This window comes from Carassius auratus, chromosome 21, assembly GCF_003368295.1.
Source record: "Carassius auratus strain Wakin chromosome 21, ASM336829v1, whole genome shotgun sequence".
NCBI lineage: Eukaryota > Metazoa > Chordata > Actinopteri > Cypriniformes > Cyprinidae > Carassius > Carassius auratus.
The window spans coordinates 22,849,981-22,874,160 of NC_039263.1; the positions used below are offsets into that span (position 1 = coordinate 22,849,981).

The 24,180-nt window shown below is 35.4% G+C and overlaps 1 protein-coding gene across 2 annotated transcripts in view; it reads right to left on the reverse strand.

The window, feature by feature from the left end:
• LOC113038986 (AP-3 complex subunit beta-1-like) overlaps positions 1 to 24,180 on the reverse strand; it is a 56,552-nt gene that overhangs the window by 26,586 nt on the left and 5,786 nt on the right. The window contains exons 3-22 of one of the 2 annotated variants that reach the window (XM_026196823.1): positions 23,784 to 23,858; positions 21,742 to 21,837; positions 20,678 to 20,838; positions 20,529 to 20,595; positions 16,264 to 16,446; positions 15,830 to 15,979; positions 14,253 to 14,350; positions 14,099 to 14,153; positions 12,615 to 12,686; positions 12,427 to 12,489; positions 12,191 to 12,323; positions 11,131 to 11,240; positions 10,845 to 11,021; positions 10,585 to 10,771; positions 7,658 to 7,788; positions 7,359 to 7,497; positions 7,134 to 7,272; positions 5,289 to 5,478; positions 5,150 to 5,192; positions 3,109 to 3,212 (exon numbers count right to left, since the gene is read on the reverse strand). In XM_026196823.1, coding sequence (XP_026052608.1) covers positions 3,109 to 3,212; positions 5,150 to 5,192; positions 5,289 to 5,478; positions 7,134 to 7,272; positions 7,359 to 7,497; positions 7,658 to 7,788; positions 10,585 to 10,771; positions 10,845 to 11,021; positions 11,131 to 11,240; positions 12,191 to 12,323; positions 12,427 to 12,489; positions 12,615 to 12,686; positions 14,099 to 14,153; positions 14,253 to 14,350; positions 15,830 to 15,979; positions 16,264 to 16,446; positions 20,529 to 20,595; positions 20,678 to 20,838; positions 21,742 to 21,837; positions 23,784 to 23,858 — 2,373 coding nt within the window. The remainder of the gene's footprint in view (positions 1 to 3,108; positions 3,213 to 5,149; positions 5,193 to 5,288; positions 5,479 to 7,133; positions 7,273 to 7,358; positions 7,498 to 7,657; positions 7,789 to 10,584; positions 10,772 to 10,844; positions 11,022 to 11,130; positions 11,241 to 12,190; positions 12,324 to 12,426; positions 12,490 to 12,614; positions 12,687 to 14,098; positions 14,154 to 14,252; positions 14,351 to 15,829; positions 15,980 to 16,263; positions 16,447 to 20,528; positions 20,596 to 20,677; positions 20,839 to 21,741; positions 21,838 to 23,783; positions 23,859 to 24,180) is intronic. The other variant, XM_026196824.1, reaches the window with a different exon arrangement.

Below are 24,180 nucleotides of genomic sequence, written 5' to 3' on the forward strand. Positions count from 1 at the left end.
GGGCTGCCATAGACTCCCATTAGACGAGAAGAAGAAGAAGAAGAAGAAGAAGAATAATAATAATAATAATTAAAGCTGCAAGCAGCCTTTCTGGGGCCAAGCCCTTATTGCTCTTTGGCTTTTAAGGGTTTTTCAAGCAACTTTTTCAGCACTTTTTACAGAACAGATAGATTCAGAATTACAGATAAGGTGAAATCAGAAGGTCTGATGAGAACGAACGCAGAATGAAGTTACAAAAACACACTTATTTTTGATCCCATTTTAAGAAACTTTAGTACAGCTCTTAACCATGTAATAAAGGAATTGAAATGACAACTTTATACCCAATTTTAAACTTTTCCCATACAGGTTTCGAACCCACAACCTCACAGGTTCAGAACCAACGCCTTAGCTAAGTGCGCCACATTAGTTGACACACAATTTACATGGCACAGAAGAGAAGTTAAGGTGTGAGAATGATCTCTCTCACAAGCCCGAATTAGCATTTTAGCCAGATTAGCATGCTACGCTAAAAAATGCTAACATTGTCAAAGTTAACCAGATTGCTCAAGAGACCCATTACAGTGAATAGAAAAGTTTTAGCATTTTAGCTAATTAGCATGCTAAGCTAATTAGCATAAATAAACAAGCACAGGCACGGTCAACTTCGGAGCCGTACATCTCTGGAACGGGAGTGAATATCAAAAATCTGTTAAGTCATTTCTGTCAGGCCCGGTCTGAAGTTCATCTGATAAAATTTTGAACAAAATTGAACAAGATTTCAGGGAGGAGTTGCGAAAAAACTGTATTTAATTCCTTTCAATATGGCGGACAGACGCCATGTTGGAAAATGACAATTGAGACATCCTCAGAATCGGCATAACCAAAGAAATAAAATGACATAAAAATAACAAAAATTTATCAACATTTACAGTAGTTATAAGGGGTTTTGCAAGAATCGTTATATCTCTTGAACACTAGGTGGCGCTGTCTTCCAACTTCCGGGGTACCTCCAGCACATGGTGTTGATGATGCCTATCAATTTTTGTGAAGATTTGTACAGTAGTTCAAAAGTTATAGCAATTTTTGACAAATTTCAAAATGGCGGACGGGTGGTCCAGGTGGTCTTGACAAAATTGACATCCACAGATTCGAAATGATCTACAGAAACCATAGACATCAAGATCATAATTTTCTGATGAATTGTTCAGAAGTTATAAGCCAAAAAGTGCATTTTTGGTATCTCAACACCCATAGGTGGCGCTGTTCCCAAATTTGGCATGGACCCCCAGATTATGGTATAGAAGAAGTGTACCAAGTTTGGTTTCGATTGATCAAAGTTTGGCTGAGATACAGCATCTCAACCGATTTGAGGTCAACCTCAGTAAGTTCACAGCATCATAACTTTTTTTTCACTAGTGTTCCAAAAATTCTGTTAAGTCAATTCTGTGCAGCTCAGTCCAAAGATTTTATGTGCCAAATTTCAGAAGAATTGGACCAATTTTGAAGGAGGAGTATTGTTTAGACTGATTACTGTACTTTTCAAAATGGCTGCTACTGTAATGGGCGGAGTCTTAATGTAAGGTGTGGAATGGAATCTCCATAAAGAGACAAAATAGATGTACTAAGTTTTATTTTAATAGAATTAGCGGTTCAACAGTTATTAACGTTTGAATGTTGAATTTTTGGACTGCTGGTGGCGCTATAGAGTTTGGCCTAGAGACCCCAAAGTTGGTCAGATCACTTATAATGACCAGTTATACAAGTGTGCCAAATTTCATCATTTTCCCATGTTCCCTTCATAGGGCTGCCATAGACTCCCATTAGACGAGAAGAAGAAGAAGAAGAAGAAGAAGAAGAATAATAATAATAATAATAAAACATACAGATACAATAGGGGCTACAGCCCTCTGGGCTTGGCCCCTAATAATAATAAAACATACAGATACAATAGGGGCTACAGCCCTCTGGGCTTGGCCCCTAATAATATCAAATCAATTTTAAGCTCTTTAAGGACAAACATTGGTCAATCTGATAATAGCCAGTTCTTGAAATCTCAGTCTAAATGTTTTGAACTAGTTTAGTGCTATTTTACACAATGATTCCTTCTGGTCTAATAATACGATCATTAGACGAGCTACTAGTTTAATTAAAACTGAAATGAATAATACATAAATACATAATAATAAATAGACAGTGCACTACCTTTTAATTGTAATTGTTTTTAAAGAAATTAATACTTTATTCAGCAAGGATACATTCAATTCCTCAAAAGTGACAGTCAAAAATAAATGACAAAAGGTTTCTATTTCAGATAAATGCTGTTCTTTTCAATTTTTCAATTCATCAAAAAACCTGGGGGAAAAATGCTTTGAATGGTAGTGCTGCTAGCTCTAATGTAGCTATGTTGTATACTGACTTTAGCTTGTGTTTACTATGCAAAAATATCTTTATGGATTCAATGTCTTTACAAATATATGCTAAAATAACCACAAAATATTACAAACAATAAGATCAAGGTCCAGATCCCGCTAAGAATCTTTAGGTTGAAATATGACAGCTGGGCAGGTCTATAAACACACCTATAGTGTGTGTGTGTGTGTGTGTGTGTTATTGACGGGGGGTGTCTGTGGGCCGCTGGGATATTACAGTTCATGTGTCAATCCTAAAAGAGAAAGACACAGATAGTTTTTGAGAAGAAATGACCACACATGCTTCATTCATCTCTTACTGACATCTCTCCCTCCCTCTCGCTCGCTCTCTTGACATCCCTCTCTCCCTGACACAGGACTCTCACGGGAGAGGAAGGAGCCGTCATACTGCAAAAGGTCAACAATCACATACGCTGACAACACACACACAGGAGGAGAAGAAAGAGGGAAGGCAATGAAAAACCAATCTATAACACAGCAGAACAAAAAGAAATCTAGAACACATAGAAGACGTTTAGATGGACACAAACAAAAGACTGGAAGGGAAATGATAAAAAGCAAGAGGTATAATGTACAGCCCAAAATAAAACCCAAACAGGATGAATATAGAGTAGAAATCATTTTATGTATACAAACCAACTCCAAGTATTCAAGAGAGACTTATTAAACATCAACACAGAGTCAGACGGACACACACCTGTAAGGCCGATTGGGTGGGTGAGATCGAGAGCCCTTGCAGGTCAGACAGCAGACTGGGAGACAGGATGGAGCTCTTGGGTGAGGGGACCGCCGCGGGAGAGACTGTCAAACAAAACAATAACAACAGCATTAAAACCAATGTATGTATCAATACATTAACTGGTCCTGTTCCAAAAGAAAGCGAGCTGCCTAACTAAACAGCATATTGAGGTTTCTGTTATGACTCTATTTAAAGGGTTAGTACAGCCAAAAATGAAAATTACAGTATTTTTCGGACTATAAGTCACACCTGAGTATAAGTCGCATCAGTCCAACAATACGTCATGAAGAGGGAAAAAACATATAAGTCGCACTGGACAATAAGTCGCATTTATTTCGAACCAAGAGAAAGCCCTCTCGCGGCTGGAGACGGTAATGTTTTCTTTTGGTTCATTTCTCTCGGTTCATGTCAAATTAATTTTGATAAATAAGTCGTACCTGACTATAAGTCGCTAGACCAGCCAAACTATGAAAAAAAGTGCGACTAATAGTCCCGAAAATATGGTAAGCCAAAAATGACTCACCCTGAAGTCATCCTAGGTGTATATGACTTTCTTCTTACGGACGAATTCAGGTGTAGTTATTTAAAAAAATGTCTTTTTTTTTTTTCTTTCAAGCTGTTTGATGCAACTCAGCAGGTGTTGCACTGCATTGGTCCATGAGAAGTTTCATAAAAAGAGCATCCATTTAAAAAGATAAATAAATAAAGTGTCTCACACGGCTCCAGGGGGTGAACAAAGTCCTCTTGTAGTGAATCGATGTGTTTTTTTAAGAAAAATATCCATATTCAAAACATAATAATAGCTTGCGCTCACAGTTGTAAACGAAGCTGTTCCGGGGGAATGATGTATGAGGTCAGCTTTGTAATGTGGTTTTTTTAATAAAGAATTGCGTGGCTTAGTGCAGGCTGATGGCTTCAACAGAAGCATATTAACAAGCTCGTAGTTTAAAGGGGGGGTGAAATGCTATTTCATGCATACTGAGTTTTTTACACTGTTAAAGAGTTGGATTCAATTCATTCAATTCAATTCAAGTTTATTTGTATAGCGCTTTTTACAAAACAAATCGTTACAAAGCAACTTTACAGAAAATTATGTTTCTACAATATTTAGTAGTAGCTAGTAGTTTGTGCACATTTGACAGGATTTTAGAAAAACTAAAAATAATAATAATAATACAAGACGTAGTCAGCTAGACGATGAACTATCAATATTATTAATTAAGTTATTATATGATTCAGTCACACATTTAGCAATAATTGTTAGTTCTGTTTGTTGATTCAGGGTTATGAATCAACAAACTGTTTGCTTGGACTTCTCACCTTTGTGACTAGTGTAGACTGCACAGGTTTAGACCCTAGTGTTTTTCTTCTGGTCCGTCCCCGAGTCGGAGTCTGAATCTGAATCTAACTCCGATCCAGATTCAGATGAACTCTCAGACGAGGAACTCTCAGAGGCTGATTCACTTTCCCATGCTAAACATGGACAAAGTTTCAAAAATTAAGTTGTACGTTTGAAGGAGTATTTTTGTTCCCTCAAGGTAATGTCACAGCTTCCAGACGCTCTCAACGCAAAAGCCTAGTGGCGCTCGTGATTCTTTAGCTCCGCCCACACGTCACGCCTCCAGTCGGTCGTGTTTTTCCGGGAAAAATCGGTACAGACTATCTTTCTCTTATGAATATAATAAAACTAAAGACTTTTTGGAGTTATGAAGGATGCAGTACTACTCTATAGGTACTCAAGATTAACAGGATATTGAGTGAAAACTAGCATTTCACCCCCCCTTTAAAGAAGGTCTGTCTTTAAAGTTAAACAAGTTATTATTCAAAATCAATTCCCCTATGAGGAAAATGAATGGGATTTTCACTTTAAAAACCATTATGTAGACCAGAGACAGATCACTGGGGTTTGGAAAACAGCCATCAATTCACAAAATTACAAAACCAAAATTTTAACAAAATGTAAACTGTAAAATTTAAAGAAACTCGGAAAGCAACTCACAGTCATCCAGATCAAGTAGAGACACTTCCTTTTTCTCAACCTGCTGAAAAGAAACATGGATGCCAGATGTTACACATGCAGATTAATATACAGCACCACTTCATACTCACAATTTAGGATGTTTGCTTGGACTTCTCACCTTTGTGACTAGTGTAGACTGCACAGGTTTAGACCTAGTGTTTTTCTTCTGGTCCGTCCCCGAGTCTGAGTCTGAATCTGAATCTAATTCCGATCCAGATTCAGATGAACTCTCAGACGAGGAACTCTCAGAGGCTGATTCACTTTCGGATCTGGATTGACCCTTTACAGCGTTCCCATTCTTCTGCTTCCTATTCCAGTTAAACACACAGAAACAGAAACAACTGAACTATTTGTTTGAGTTCACCAGACAAATTAATAACTACAAAACATCCTGTAAACACACTTCACTCCTAAACTTCATCTATTTCTTATGCACTTAACACTACAATTAATGATGTAAAAAAACATGTTTGAATATTTATTCACTGGGTCATTTTTGACAACCTAAAAAAAAAAAAAAAAAGAACAATATTTCAATATTCAAGCATAAAAAAGGGAGACTGTCTGATACAGAGAGAGAGCACAAGAGAAAAGGTTGGCTAAATCAGCAGAGGGAACAATGTCTGTTTAATTGTAAAATGATTAGATGGATTAATCTGGCTTTTGGATTTCATCTGCTCAGAACAAGTGACACGCACACACACACACACACACACACAGAAAGCATCTAACTGAAGTGTGCAAAGTTCAACGGCAGCATTAAAGCAGGTTGTGAGTGTGTATTACTGAGAGCATTTCACGGTAGTTAAAGATGCAGGCATGAGCCTTAAATTATGCTCAATAATGACAGAACAGCAAACAAAACAGGAAAAGAGTGTATAGTGTGTGTGTGTGTGTTAGGGGTTTAATTACCACCGCTAATAAAGGCAGCAGGGTCAACTACAGGAGCGTTACATCACAACAATTAACAGTAACTCGGAGTGTGGACAGAATAGAAAAAGTCATCATGTTTGTGTGTTTTATGCCTTGCAAATGTCAACATTTGGGTTTTGAATGAATTAACATTCTGCTGCTTTCAAACTTGTTACTAATGTTAGCAAAATTGCAAAAGTGACTTTTGAGAGTTTCAGAAGCATTAGTTGAAATGGGTTTCTATTCAAAAACTGATTCGCATTGTATGCCATTACTTTTAAAAACAAAATGTGCATTTAGGAACTTACTGAGTTGCATTCCAGCTCCTCAATTAAAAGATATTTATGCGTTTTAAACTTAAGCTAACTAAATATTCAATGAAAAACAAATGTTTCTTTTTGCACACAGAAATGCACTGCTAAAAATAAAATGCATAGTTGTGGTGGGACCAGCGAAAACGTTAAATTACTGAGAAAACATCCTTAGTGTTGAGGCCTGGCATGTGTGTGAAGGGAGAGAAAGAGAGAGAGTGTGTGTGTGCGTATGAACAGATGGAGGGGGAGATTATTGGTGCCACATTTTATTAGTCACGTTTTATGCTGCTGCATACACAATCACACAAACACACACACACATTATTTACCTCCTGCACTTATATAAAACCCAAGTTGTACATTGTGCATCCACTTGTGAACACACTTGAGCAAAACACACCGATATATGCGATTAAAATTACCAAAGTCAATCTTGCATACCATCTGTCTATACATTTATGCACAGAAACACTTGAAAATAGGCAATAGCATGAAGTATAAGTATAACGCGCTGGAATTCATAGCACTTATTTTGTCGGTAGCGTTCAGTGGGTGTTTAGTAAACAAGCTTAACTTCTGATGAAGGTTTAGGCATACCTGTTTTGAGTTAGTGTACATATGCTATTCATCTTGGGTTAAATTGAAAAACCGCCAGGAATTGATTTAGAAAGAATTCATGTGATTGGTCAAGACTGGTCAATTTAAATGAGGTCTTTTACACTGAGTGAGACCAGTACCTGTCTTTGCCGTCCGGTTTCTGCTGTTGTAGTTTTTTGTTTTTTAGAGTTTTCTTCTTCTTTTCTGAGTCTGATTGACTGGAGCTGCTCTTATTCGAATCATCGCTGTTCTCCTCACTCTCAGATTCGCTTTCTGATTCTACATGTGCACAAAAACAGGTTAAGACAAACCTCAGATTTGCTTAAGCATCCTTTTACACTAAACAACCAAAGCTCAAGTTTTGCCTTCACTGCTGCTGCTGCTGTCCTCACTACTGCTTCCCTCTTCCTCCTCTTCCTCCTCCTCCTCAGAATCAGAGTAAAACTTCTCACTGGATTTGCCAGGTTTGGATTTACCATGCACTGGTGCTCCGGTCTCTTTCACCTGCCCCAGTCAAAAAATGAACAGGAAATGAGGTCATAATCATTTGAGACTTGGTAACATCACTGCCCTCTGAATGATCTGCATGCTACAGCACTTTTATTACATAAGACATTTTAACATTATATGAGGATTATCTTTTAAAAATAAGAGAGAGTCTTACCGGTTCTACTACCTCAACAATTCTCACTGATTGGTCAGGAGCGACAGCCGGCCAATCAGAAAGCTCCAGGTATCCAATGGCCTGGGAATTAAGCGTATGAGAGAGCGTGCCAAGCTGAAACCGGTCTCGATCTGAAAAAATGACAAGAGATAGATCAGTAAATATATGTTGATACCATTAAATATTATGCAGTGGCCAAAAACATTTAACGTTTTAATTTCAAAGCAACAGCCGATAATTTGGCCATCCACTAACACGAACATCAATTCAAATGGTAAAACTTTTCAGTGAAGGTTATTCAAAAATTAAAGTAAAAGTACAAATAAATGAATAAAATAGAACTGTATAAATATAAAAGAAAAAAATTAAACATTAAAATTTCCTGAAAAGCCATTTGATTCTGCTTTCTAAACACTGGTAACATGAGATTAATCACAAATTATTATATTTTATTAATATTAAGCAAGTATTTTCCAGATAATATATATTTTTTTATTTTTCACTTAAAATAGATTATTAATATAACAATATTATAATACTTCATACTAATTATTGATATAATCATGAATATAATTATAATTGTTATATCATAGTAGATTCGATTATATACTGTATAGTCGATCAGAATCAATCATGTATATAATTTCACAATAAAGTTGAATCTGCTGTAATCTACTGCAATATAACCTAATAAATATTCAGATCCTTTATAGTTTCATCACGTATCAATGTGGCATAAAAAAGTTGGAAAACAAACTGTACTGTTCTGAACAAGCAGACCGTCAAAAGTTTTGCTATGCAAGACTCATATCTTCTAGTCATAATAAACAAAAAAGCAATAAGTGTCCACACAGGCCATCGGAAGACCTGCTGGGTAATTGACATTAAACTGGCAGAAATGCCACGGCATTCAGGTCTGCCCGTGTGCCCTTCTCACAATACGCCAGGAACGTCCCGTAATAACCAAGGTATATGAACGCATAATCACTGCAGCACTGCAGAATATAAACGAGCGCATCCAAACCACCAATATTAAAAATGACAGCAACATTTAAATGTCTCGCAAATGTTATAAGCTATATTTATACCACAGTAATGAAATAAAGACTAATGGCTGTATGTTTCAGTATTCTGATTTATATGACGCTATAGTAACCATGGGGACAATTATGAAATCATTGTATTAAAACAAATTAGAGCCAGAAACAGCAGCACAGATTTGAAATCAGTAGATTATCAATTCACACTATTGATGATTCGCCTTCGTTGTGCAGATCATATGTCACAACACGTGTCTTCAGGTGACTTAAAAACACACAAAAAGACGCGTCGCTTCGAGTTTCACCACAGCGAAGCATAATCAGCCCTTACAAACTTTATTACCTCCTATTAAGAGCAGGACACGCTTTACCAAGCACCGAGAACGATACTCAGCACAACTAAAATGACCCCCAGCGACAACCGGCATCAATCACACAGAGCGCATCCTTCACACTAAACCCAAATGCATCCATCCGTCCATCCGTGTATCTACAGGAGCAAATGAGTAACACCCTTTTCCTGCTGGGGAGCGTAATTACTCTCGTTTGATTGCAGGTGAAGTGCGTGAACGTACAGGAGGTAGTAGTAAAGCGATGTGTGGGCGTGTGCAGGGCGGATGGGACGCCCCATTATCAAATTACGCAGAATCCAACAATTCAATTCTGTGCAAAAGGAACAGAAGGCGTAGCCTACAAATCCACACAGCTAATCTGGAGAGAAAGAAAAAGCCCAGTTCAGAGGCGGGAAAAAAATAAGTGTGGCATTTGATAGAATCGGTTGCAGAGTATTTCTGCGTGCTGTATTGATGTTTACGGGATAGAGCTGCTGTCATGGCCTGCGGGGATGAATTCCCATGGCAGTATTGTGTGTTTCAGTTCTGAAGCCCTGCTGGAATGGAATGATGTGATGAAATGAGAGAAATCGATGTCAGCAGAACTCTTGAGTTCTTATAGAGGTGGTCGTGTCATTTAGAATCAGAGCGTGATGGTAAACTGACACCTTTGGATTTTATTAACTGCTCCAGCTGTTTTATCATGCTACAACGCTTTAAAAGGTGAGCGATATAGGATATAGATTACAGATCTGTGTTGGTAACTGGAAAGGTTGCAGGTTCGAATCTTGCACAGAATGTTTTCAGGCATCCCTTAGCGTATGAACTGAATTTCCATCACTTGTGAAATTATGTTTATTCATATAATATATCATATTATAAATTATGTTCACTACAGAATTATATTTTACGACTTTTCCAGACTTGAAACACTACACTTTCTTTTGCAGTTTCAATCATTCAAAAAAATAAAAATAAATAAAATAAAATTTGCAGTGATTGCAAATACAAAAAGTCATTTCTAGCTGATAAAATGTTTTACTACTTAACTTGCAAAATAATAAATAAATAAAAATTCTGAAGCTTAAAATTATTTTATATATTTTTAAATAAATATAATATATTTTATAAAAAAATACAATATAAATATATTTTTTAAACCAACACAGAAATTTAAATGACCGTATATATATATATATATATATATATATATATATATATATATATATACACACACACACACACACACACACACACACACACACACACATATATATCTAAAATGTTTTAATACCTAATTACAAATATTTTTAAATATTGAATTTAATGTAAATACTCAGACATTTAAACAATTCTTTAATACTTTTCAAGACCTGAAAACCTGCATACTTTGCATTTTCATTCATTTTTAAAATTATTTTACAAAGACTGCAATATATATATATATATATATATATATATATATATATATATATATATATATATATATATATATATATATATATATATTCACTAAAGAAATATAAATGACTATGTGACTTTTCAAGGTTCTCACCTTTGAAGGCAGACTGCAGGACAGGAGCCGGTTTGGGCGCCATCAGGATGCGGCGAGCGTATTTGCTCAGGGCTCCGCTCTTCTCGTTTGGGACGATCAGCTGGCGAATAAACCGTGTTCGGTCTCTGATGTCATAGTTCTGATCATACTTGCCCAAGTTCAAAATGTATTGAGTCAGCAGTTTAGTCTGTATGAGATAAAGTAAGTAAGATAAAACATAGCCAAAACACCCACCCGCCCAAAGTGTGATTTGATTTGACCTGTTTGGAATTGGTCAAGTAGAGTTTGGCAGCAAGGTTGACCGTCTGAAGTTTGACAATGTCCTCCTCGCTGGTGAAGGTCTTGGCCATCTTTCGTAGAACGTCGGGGGCGATTTTAGGCACATGCTCACAGTATTCACCCATCAGCCACAGGATGCTGGCCCTCGCCATCGAGACCTAAAGAGGAAATAGACACAAAAATACAGTCTTATAAATACAGTCATAAAGGGTTAAACTTATAAGAATCAGACTGTGGTTGCACACTATAACACTACAGTTGTCTCACAGTGATGTTGTCGAAGAGTTTGGCCATGTGTTTGATGATGTCACTGTGCTGTGACGGCTGTGTTTGCAGAAGTTTCTTGATGACTACGACGCTCTCTGCGACAACAGTCTCTATGAAGAGAAGAAACACAGGAATACACTGTTTTTACTGTAGTAAGCTAACAATAACTAACAAGTGTTGAGGAGTAACTAAGCAGCAACTTAACTACATTTGTGAGATGAGGAATTAATACGCACGCTCCTATATATAAATGTCCTCTCTTTTATGCACAGTAGAGTTATTTCAAGTCAGATAAATCAAGTCCTTGTGATCCGTTTTGTAGGTAAATGCTGCAGTTTACCATATTTTGCACTTAAATATTTATAAACATTTAAGAAACTATATTTTAAAAGTGTTTTCTACTTTTACCAGTTGTACAGTGTGTGCCATTTGTGTTAAATATTATTTATATTCAAATATATGTTTATCAAAATCAACAAATCAATTAATAAAAAAAATATGATTACAATATAATTTCAAAACATTGTTTTAAACTTATTTAAAAAACGTGGCCTTTAAAAAAATTCAAAAATATAAACATACCTAAAATATTAATACAAATAGTAATAATAACAACTATTTAGAATATTTTAATGTAATGTATGGCAAAAATGATACAATTATTCAAGGAGAAATCCTTTAAAATGTCCATTATTAAATTTCTGAATAAAAACGTTTAAAAAAAAATACTTTTTATTACAGTGATTTAAATTTAAGAAATTATTCCATGAATCAATAATTGTTTGCACTTTTCAATAAATACGAAGAAGATATTATATATACATAGTTTAACACATGTATATATAATTTTATAAGACTATGACATGGATTTATTTGTCAGAAGTATATTCAGGTTTTTATCTCTGGAGATAATGGCTCTGTCTTTATCCTCAGTTTTGTCTTTACACTGCAAATCATTGAACTTCATCATACTGCCATCTGAAGGCAACCAGAAGCACCACTGATAACTAAGCAATAACTTCAAAATCAAAAGGCTCCAGCGAGGTGAGTGTGTGATTACCGTCTCTGTTGGACAGCAGCAGGACCAGGCCGTTGAGGCAGGTGTCGGTCACTTCAGAGATGTCAGTGGCACAACGGCCGATGGCCTGGATGGTGGCTGCCGCAAACGCCTTATCCTGACTCTTCACATACGTCTGGAACACACAAATAGCTGCTTAAACCTGCTATCCCTCAGCTGTGTTTCTAAATCTTAGTATTTTCTCCCCTTCAGAATCAATTTAATTTATTAAAATGTACCTGGAATTCTCTGAGTATGGTGGAGATGTTTGCTTCATTAGCCAGGTTAGTCAAAATCTCCAGCTAAAGGATTTAAACACAAGCCACAAAGAGAAGACACAACACATCAGCAGTAGGTAACGACCGTTTCATGGCTACTGTACATTAACACAAACACAAAGACTGAATGAAGGTAAGTCTATGTTTACCTTGAGTATTTTGATGTGCGTGGCATCTGTAGACCTCACATAGAAGCTCTTCATGAAGGGCTCAAACATTCCCTAAAAACAGCACAGCCATTACCTCAGGGCTTTAGATTTAGTGATTACCTAAAGACTTTACCTCAGATTTTAGTGTTTGTCATTTTCCCTTTTAAGTAAGGTAAGTAAATACATCAGATAAAATTACATCAGTTTATCTGTGGCTTAAATTAGGCCTATTCCTCAAATTTAAACTAAGCATTTGCCTCAGATGATGTGTGATAAAATCAATGTAAGATACTACCCTTAGTCTGCTTGGGACATAACTGAAGCCAAACTCAGTGTTTACCCCATATCTTACCCTACAATTAAATTCATTTTTCACCAAAGATTTACTTAGGGGGCCGTTGTGGCCTAATGGTTAGAGTCTGACTTGTAACAGAAAGGTTGTGGGTTCGAGTCTCAGTACCAGCAGGGATTGTAGGTGGGGGGAGTGAATGACCAGCGCTCTCTTCCACCCACAATATCAAAACTGAGGTGAGACCCTTGAGCAAGACACCGAACCCCCAACTGTGTGTGTTCACGGTGTGTGTGTGTGTGTGTGTGTGTGTGTGTGTGTGTTCAATACTCACTACTGTGTGTGTGCACTTGGATGGGTGAAATGAAGAGCACAAATTCTGGGTATTGGAAACCTTCTTGGCCACACATTTATTACTTTTTATTAATCATTTTTCACCTCATGATTTCCCACAGAAATGAGGCCTACCCTTTGATTTTACCCCAGTGTTTAAGCCAAATCTTACCTTATGATTAATTTTACTTCATGATTTCTCACAGAATTGATCCTTACCTCTGATTTTACCTGTTTTTACCTCAGATCTTACATTATGATCGATTACATATTTAACTTCATGAAATCCCTCAAAATTAAAGCCAGCCTCTGATTTTACCTCAATGTCAATCTAACCTTGCAATTTACTTAATGTTTTACCTTATGATTTCTCACATAATTTATCCCTACCTCTGATCTTACCTATTTTTACCTCAGATCTTACATTATGATTACATATTTAACTTCATGAAGTCCCTCAAAATTAAGGCCACCCTCTGATTTTACCTCAATGTTTACCTCAAATCTAACCTTGCAATTGAATTAATGTTTTACCTCATGATTTTCTCACAGAATTTATCCATACCTCTGATTTTACCTCAGATCTTACATTATGATTTATTACATATTTTACATCATTATATCCCCCAAAATTAAGGCCCACCCTCTGATTTTACCTCAATATTTACATCAAATGTGATTTACTTCATATTTTACCTCATGACTTCCTTCAGAATTGAGGCCTACTTCTAATATCACCACAGTGTTTACCAAATGGACTAATACATTTAGGCCTAACTGATTTTACATCATTAACACTGTTCATAATATATTGGGGTTTCATAAGACAAGCAGGATGAATGTTTCAGTGAGTCTGAAGTACCTTCCTCTGAATGGACATGGTGGCGATGTTCTGCAACACAATGAACTGAACTTCCCTAAAAGAGCCAAGAGTGAAACCAAAGCCAGGGATTAAGATTGACAGATTTGATCTTGATATCATCTCCATCTCATTTCTCTCACAGTGTGCATGTTACCTGTGGCTCCTCAAAAGCCTCACCAGAGACTTGGTGATGATGTTAAGTTCATGTTTAGGAGCCAAATGCCAGTAGAGCTGAGATACTGCCATCACAACCTGACAAAGAGAGATGATTAATGCTATAAATGAAGAGCTATGCCTTTAAATGGGTACTTAAAGGGGTACCAAGAAACTAAAACACAATATTATCATGCCTTTTCCATGGTATGTTTTTTATAAGTTGAGAAAAAGAGAAGTGTACATAAAAAGTAGCTCATGAAAGGAAGACAGATTAATGGAAGACGTGGTGGAGAGTCACAGAGATATGAGAAGTGAGAGAAAGAGGAAGGTTTGAGCGAGGTTGAAAAAGAGATAGATGGTGATAGATTAGGAAGCCTTCAATGTATGTAATGATTTTGTCTTCCCCAAATTACTTTGACCCCAATATACGAACAGGACAGCAGACTTCAACACATCAGAGAGAGAGAGCTGATAAAGACAGAGTGCAGACTGAGTGTAGAACAAAGCAGGACAAGTTTTAATCAAAACATATCACACACACACTACAAAAAACACACATACACAGACCTTGAGCTTCCAGGTTGATGGAGGACTCGAGTCACTCTGTGTGTGTGATGTAGGGGGGAATAACATTTTCTGAGCACATTTCTAAGGCTGAGTGTGTGTTGCATGATAGAGTTGTGTCTGATACAGCCTTGGTCCCGCTAATATTCTGATGTTCAAACACACTCACACTCAAACACGAAGCACACACTCAGGTGCATCCTGAAGGCCTTCGCTATTGCTCAGTTGAACAAGAATGAGCATAAGAGAGGGAGAATGAGAAAACTGGAGAGCACAGGTGTGTGTATAAATGAGAGTATGTGAGTGTCTTAAAGAAATATTACAGATCAAATATGAAATAAGAAAGAAGAAAGATATAATTATCAGTTGCAATGGAGCAAACCTTATCTAAAGGAATTAAATCAGCAATGATTGGCTAAAATTTAGCTATCTTGTCAGAAGCGAAAAAGGAGAAATAATGGGCCTAAATAATAAAACAACTGCTTATATATAATTTCTCAATTGCACTGTACAATATGTAGAATTTTTACATTAATTCTTCTTATTATTATTATCAACTAATACTGAAGTAATATTAAACATAATTATGATTAATACTGTTGCATAAATATTCCAAATGGCAAAATGTTTATATTTATGCTGCTTTAATAATATTTACTATACTAATATTTATTATATAAATGTTTAAACTATACTAAATGCAATGAATAACGGGTGTTTCACTAACAATAATAATAACAATGTAAAACATTTAAAACAATAATTTAAATAATAAATTGTAATTATTAATAAATAATAAACATTATTTATTACAATATTAATTACAATATATATTACAAAATTAATATAGCTGTATCAATATTTAATATGGCAGAATTTACTTAATCATGACAGATTTGGTCCAAGAATATTCCTTTAAACAGAAACAGAGGTCACTGTGTGTGTGTGTGTGTGTGTGTGTGTGTGTGTGTGTGTGTGTGTGTGTGTGTGTGTGTGTGTGTGTGTACTCACTGCAGTGTTTCTGCTCTGGAACAGTGGTTTAGTGTTTCTGAGCAGGAGTCTGTGGTCTGGATCCATAATGTACGGTTTGACCTGCTCCACTTTCCTCTCCTCCTCTGAATCATAAAACGCTTTCTCACTGTTCTCGTCAAACACAGCGTCCTACAATAATAAACACAATTAATGAATACATTTTTTTTTTTTTATCCAAAAGGTCATTAAACCAACTCTAAAAATGATCAAAGGAACACCAGCAACTTTCTCTCCTGAGACCATCACTACAGTCCACATAAAATCAGTCAGAGTTACAATAGAAAGTCCTCTCAATCCCTCCTTCCTACCTGAAACCCTCAACGCTAGCATTGAAAAAGAAAACAAAATGTTTAAAAATATTTAAAATAATAAGGAAATACTACTTGTGCGCAAACACACAGACAGTAGCTGACCTCTCTCCACGGGCTGACAAACTGCGTCCTGGCGTATCGGGTCAGCATGTGTATGATGACCACCTGACCCCACTCCTCCACGTCCACCAGCAGGTTACACAGCTTGCGATAGTTCTTATGGATCAGGTCGATCCGCTCCGGACAGACCTCCTCAAACGCCATCACCACGCTGCCAGCAACCAGCTACAACAAAAAAAACCCACACAGGATAAACAGCACGATTAGAAGACTTTCATCTAAAGTAGACAAGATTTGAAGTGGATCAAAAAATAGTTCAAAATTGTCCTAAGACCAGAACGCGTTTTGGTTTTAGGGCAACTCTGATGAAAGGTTCTGATCCACTTCAAATGCTGACTATTGTTTTATTCACCAGTTTGAACTGTTTTTACACTATTTGGTAAAATAGTAGAGCAAAGTTTAAAATTCTTGATTTTGATTGGTTGTCACACATTCCAGACAGACATACACATGCAAACATACACAAATATAAAAAAAAAAAAAAAATATATATATATATATATATATATATATATATATATATATATATATATATATATATATATATATTTATGCTTTTGTCACATTAGTTTTATGCTTTGGTACTCGTGGAAAGTGTTGGTTTGAGAAAATCGGGTATTATTGTAATACCACCTAACTGAACCTCGCTATAAATATACATTACATTTGCACACATGAAATGAAGAAAAAGCAACTGTACACATTTGCTCTTACACTGTCTGAAGTTATAAAACTGTGCAGAGACACACAAACACATGATGTGCACACACACACACACACACACACACACCAAAGCTTCTGTGCAATTATCACTCACCCGCTTCTCCTGCAGCAACCCTAAAGTTGTGCTGGAGGTTTATAATTGCAAATTAAGCTGATTAGGTTATATATGCGTCGTAATTATAAACCTCAGTGTGGTCTCAAAACAAACAGATGCTTGGAAGATGACAACCTGTTCTGCTTCCCACCAAGCTAATATAACCCACCACTCTCACTTTATACTAATGAACTACAGTATATGAGAGTGTGTGTGTGTGTGTGAACAACACACACACGCATAGACAGAGAGAGTTTGAGCAGGTCAGGTGCTTCATTCATCATCATATGACTTCAATTCCAGCTCTGAGGAACGAAATGACATGTAACTGATCACTTAGACCTTTACAGAAAGGGTAAAGGTTTAAAAATAAAATTATCCTTTTGCCACATCAGCCGGTGGCAGGTGAATTGAGAAAATTAGCAGCCTATAAATATTACACAACAGCCATGAATGAACTCTTTCCACTGACAAGACACAACATTTTCCGGGGGTCCTATTACACATCTCTTGAATTGAGTCTAGAATGCCCCGATCAAATACACACTCGAGGAAGACGCAGAAATGAGCGATCTCATATGTACGCGTATGCATATATAAAATAATGCAATGATCAACAATAAACCACATATAAATGAAACCTGCTTATGTTACAGAGTGAAATGTAGATCCAGGAAACGGTAAAGGACTGTGCAACCTTTGGGAGTACTGATGGAAGCCATCTACTGCATCTTGGTTTTGATAATATTACAGAATATGATCTAGATGTAGTATTTTATAAAAAAAAAAAAAAGTGATTTTATCAGCTTTTTGCTCGAAATGTTGTTTTTTTGTGATACTTGCCTATATTCAAGTGTTGATTAGAAAAGGAATACTTAAAGCTAGAATGAATCTTTTTAATTGTTTAAAAGTAGAGGCTTTTGTTCTTTGTTTTGATTCATTGCATGTTCACATATTTATACAATATAACATTGAAATTTTAGTGAAAGTCATCAAAAATGCTGGCAGTGGCTGGCTACTTTTTTCAAAATCACTGGCAGGGAAAGAGTTAATATTTTGCAACATTTAGCCTATTATTTACAACACCAGAGATGAGAGTTTTTGGCTTGAGTTATTCTGATAAGAAAAATGTGTCTGTGTGTGTGTGTTAACTATTGTAAACATATCTAAATGATATACTTTTAATTCTGATAAACAATTTACAAATAAATTCATGTTTATCAATTTATTTTATTTAACAAATACAATATCATATACCTATACAACTAAATCTAACTAATTATATAAATGTTTCTTGTTATTTGTAATCTATTTAAATTTTTGATTCTTATACAATACAATTTTAATTATATGAATATAAAAGTTTTCTGATAAATAATTTAATTTTATAAATATTTGTATATCGTATTATACGTTGAATTTAATTTAAAATAGTACTTTGTTTTATATACATACGTTTATATCGATTCATTTTATATAAAATCTTAATCTAACTGATATACTTTTTTCATATTTTATTTGTAATATATATATATATATATATATATATATATATATATATATATATATATATATATATATATATATATATATATATATATATATATATAATTTTTATTTTTATTTCTCGTTCCCATAACTATAAAATGTTAATACATATTAACTGTGTACTATAGATTTGGCACACAATCACATTCCGGTCAATATGATAAACAAGTTAGGTCAAAAATAATCTAAAAGTAGTCAGACTACATTACCAAATAAGTGTAATCCAAATTATGCATAACAGTTTATGTTATGTTAAACAATCTTAATTTCTTTCATTTACTCTATCTATCTTTCTATTTCCCGTTCATCTTTAGCTATCATCTCTCCATCTTTCAGTTCCCATATTTCCCAACAGGAGCTCCAAGGTAAACTCCATCCACCATCAACAAAGCTCTTCCTTACACACACCTCTGCTGTCTCTGCTGCTTGACAAGACCTTAATGGAAAAATTCACACTAAGCAAATGGTTCCTCTAATAACAATAAATTTCCTGTAAAATTATGAAGGGTACAGGACGTTTCCCTGCATCATTTTGTCATGAATTCTAATTAAGGCCGGGATGCACTGATGGGAGAAGGAACAGGGAATGCTGGGTCATCAGCGAGCGAGGAGAGATAGAGAGAGACGCTGGAAACGCCGCGGCTGTGATTGATGCTGTGCTTGCCATCAGATTGAAGACACACACACACGCTCATATTTCATCAACGGGAACACATCCCCACGAGCTGCCTTTAGCAGCATACAGGGGAAGCTCGTAGAGATGTCTATTATGTCGCAATAAACATTTCCAGCGCATATTCGGGAAGCTCTACAGGTGAAATACAACCCTGTGCTAAAAGCCTATGAGGACAATGTGAGCTGAAACCCCTCACACATAACTCAGATTTGAGTTTGAAGATAATGTGTTGCTGAGACTTTGTCCAAGGCCTCTGCGGGAATGTGTTGAGTTCAGGAAGTGTTTATGTTACTGCCAGACGCGTTTCAGATAGAGGGAAGTCAGACAGAAATGAATGTGGTGTTGTTACACCATCTGGTGGCTGTACGCTGTAAATTAAAGTTAATGGAAAATGATGCATTAAACTTGATAAGCTTATTTCAGTTCAGCTCCTTTGTATATTTATAACAGCTTTTTTTAAAATACAGCTGGTCAGATTGTAAATCCAGTCAATTTCAATCTGATAAAAGCTAAAGAAAAGTTTTTCAATATTGTACAGGCAGATAAAAAATATATAATTTATTTTAATCCCATGTATTTATTATTTAAATTTCCCACCTGTGTTTAGAAGCAGAATTAAATGATTTTATTTATAATTTAGTCTAATTTAATTTAATACTTTTATTGTATTAGCTTTATTTAACTTTATTACTTTTAATTTATTAATGTATTGGATTACTTTTATTTTACCTTGTTACTTTTATTTTAATTTATATTACTGGTTCCTTTTTTTTTTAGCTAACTATAATAACCTGTTCCAAACAAACTTAAAAAAAAAAAAAAAAAATAACAGAATAATTTTTTTTATCATTATTCATTAAAAAAAACTATTTTGTATTTTTGAATTATATTTTTCAAGTTTACACAATTCAGTGCACATTTTGCTATAAAAAAAAGGTTTAAAGGTTTAAAGGAAAACCAATTTCATAAAGTAAACAATTTCAAAAGACCATTTAATTGATAGGTAAAACTTTATAGCCTGAATGCACTATAAGTCGCTTTGGATAAAAGTGTCTGCTAAATGCATACATTTAATTTAATTTAATTTAATCCTATTAAATCTTAATTTGTTTTACATTTTCATCACTAATAAAATTCTGATGATAATAATACACATATAGTAAAAAAAAAACTGGTCATGTGTGTGTATGTGTTTGGAGATTTTACCGTGCTTTTGTCTTTCAGGAGTTTCTCAATCACTTCGATCAGATGCTCTTTCTGATCTGGGTCCAGACTGGAAGAGAAAATCAGAGACCTCTGTAAAACACTCGCTCGTTAACATTCAGTGAGCACATCTGTGTGAATGCGTGAATAACCTGTAGAGCTTCTGAATGGCATGAGCGGCGGTTTTCCGCACGTAAGGTGAAAGGTCAGTGGATGCTTCTTTGATGGACAGCATCATGATGGGGACGATGATGGGAACTCTGATGCTGGACAGGACCCTGAGAGCGCTTGCTCGGATCAGCTGATTGGGATCCTACACATCAACGATGAAGACGTGTGTTAAGTGCTGATCCAAAATACAGGCAAAACTTTCATTCTGAGCGGCTGAGCCTAATGAGAGCAGACTAGTGCTGCGTTATTTGTGGAAAAATTTAATTGCATTTTTTCTGAAAAAAAATTTGCTGTCCTTGTTTGTAAGGCAGCACACATTTTGGCCAAATTTTTTGGAGTATATATTAAAATGGCAATGAAATAATAATAATAATAATAATAGCAGTAATTACAACATTCCATTATTATTATTAATAACTAAAAATAAAATAAATATAGAACAACAAATAACATTATTACTGCTATTTTATACATTACTAAATACTTAATCAAATAAATGATTTACTATATATTATATTACTAAAATAAAAAAATAAATAAAAATCAAGCATTTAAGAAAAATAAGAGAATAAAAATTATTTTATTTTACATTACAACTACAAATTACAGAACTAATATTTATGGCTGCCTTTATTTCTTCCTTTCACATGTTAAATCATCAAACTTTCATTCTGATGGAAAACCACCATTTATTTTTATTTATTTAAAACGCAGCCTTTGCAATATGTTAGGCATGGAATATTGGTAAAACAGGTTATTACATTAAATTCAAATACTATAAATTTATATTACTTAAAATAACTAAAAATAAAAATGTAAGAAAAATAAAAACAAAACAAAAAAAATTTTATTTTACAGCAAAATTATAAAATTACAAAACGAATATTCAGTTCATTCAATTATAGCCTTTGTGATTTGAAAATTGTTTAAAGCCATATCATAATTTCAGTTTAATTCTGATTAATCATGACGGCCTAGTGAGGGGCGGGGCATCGTGTAAACCGTAAAAGAGAGCATCATGGGAGAGGAAAGGGGCGGGGCTTACCTTGAGCGCCCGCTGAAAGGTGCTGATTGACAGGAGGGCGAGATCCTGCTGTTCCTCTGCGTACCGGACGAGGTACACATACACCAGCTTCTTCAGCTAAAACACACACATTCAATGTCTTCATTACTATTCTGGGTTCATTTGCTTCTGTTTCAGTTTCCTACAGAAATACATCAGGAAAGAAACAAAGCTTTAAGAAGCACACAAAGAAGAATCATCTCCCAATCCCTGCTTTAACAAACTCATTTTCCATCTTAATAACTGTGCGTCTGTCATGAAACAGTCTGATCAGCTTGTGCTGATCAAAGGTGAAGGGTCAAAGGTGGGCTCTCCGAATAATTGCGTCCAGCTCTCGGGGTGATGAGAGGTCGTTAGCGATCAGGGAGTCATGACGACGCATTCCATCATCATCACCACGGCGATTACCAGCCAAATGGAAAAACATCACTCACTTCATAAAGAGAGACATTACCCATCTGCCCCTCTGTTTAATCACATTTACATACTGCGGCCTGCTGATCAGGGATTGGAGCAGCCGTGCGCATAATAATTAGACAGCGACTAAATAAACCGCTGGCATTTATGAAGCAGAATTATAGGAGGAACAGAAAAACAAACCTGATGGAGAGAGAGATTGTTTTATCCACGTAAGATAGTTGTTACCGGGTCAGTTATTGTTATAGTTATAGTTAGAGTACATTCTGTGAATTAAACCAGAATTTTAAACCAAAACCTCAAAAGCATCCACCTGAAAGTGAAAAAATTCATTACTTTATTTATTAATTTATAAAATCTAAATAAAAGTTGATTAAAATGGACTAAAATAAACTACTGTAAAATAATAAAATTACAAATAAATTTAAATAAAGACATTATTTCATTATTAATAGTGAGAAATAATATATATGGGATTAAATAAAATTGCAATTAACGTATTGACTGATGATATACAAAAAGACCTCTAACTAATAGCAAGAAACACATAGTAATATTTTGCAAACTATATTTGATAAATATTAATAATACTACTTAATAAATTAAAAGTAAAACCATTGCAAAATAATAATAAAAAAACCTTCAAGTAAATGTTAAATTAAATATTGAAAAGAAAATGTAAACTTATTTTAAGGTAGTTGTCAACATTTTCATTTAGTTTAACGTGATGTAATTAAATACCTACATTTTGTTTTACTGAAATACATTTTTTTTTTTAAATCAATAAAAACAATATAGACGTTTTTAATAAATAAATACAAATTGTGAGTCTGTGAGTGTCGGTGACATCAAGTTTACATTTTACTTAATTTAAAAATAAAAAACTGCAAAATGGTTTTAAAAAGTAAACAAAGTAATTAATAAAAAATAATAATATCAAAATATTTTTTACCATTAAATAAACATTTTACTGAAAATCATGCGGTTCACAGAAATCTCCAGCTCATTCCTACAGGATGTTATTTAAAGCTTGTCTAAGTTAGCAACAGTAACCAAGGATGGGAGGAGTTTAGTGAAGGATCAAATACATGAGTGTGAGTGTGTGTGTGTGTGTGTGTGTGTGTGTGTAACCCTGCAGTGAATGGATCAATGCTCACACCTGTGGTCTCGTGTGTGTGTGTGTGTGTGTGTGGATCGATGCCAGCGTCCCCATGTCTCTGAGCTCCAGAGAGCGACAGCGTTCTGCACACAGCTGCCCAGCACTGAGCATCAGACGTGGGGGAGACAGAGAGGACGTGACTGGGCCCCTGGACCACCAAATTACACACCAGCCCCTCAAAACAGCAGCCGTCTTCTTCAGCCAACCACCGCTCGCGTCTTTCCATCGTTCTGTCCAGACAATCTTCCTTCCATCTAAACATTCATTCTTCATCAACAAGGGCTTCCCTGTGAGAAGCCCGATCAAAAATAACCACTATCTACAGGGGTCCTCACAGCTGCCGAACACTTGTGTTCAGCAGTCGATTTTCACTCTCAAGTCAAAGCAAAAAGCGCAGTGAGGAAAACTGATTTGAGCATGTTTTGGTGCGTTTTATATATTTTCTTACCTCAATGTTTTTGCTTGCAACATTCTTCACCACCGCTGGGAAGAGTTCAGATGCATTCTTTCCCTTGGCAATCAACTAGACAGAAAGAAAGAAACATCTGACGAGACAGAATGAAGCAGCACACTGATGCTGAGTGATGAATGCAGACATTAAATCAGAGACTGGATCTTAAAGGGACAGTTCAGCCAAAAATGAATATGCTGTCATCTTTTACTTACCCTCAAGTGGTTCCAAACCTGTGTGAGCTTCTTTCTTTAGATTCTATTTTTGAAGAATGCTGGTAACCAAACAGTTGCTGGTTCACATTGACTTCTGTAGTATGGAAAAATACTATGGAAGTCAATGGGGACCAGTTTTTTTGGGGGGTGGTGAACTATCCCTTTAATACCAGCTCTCT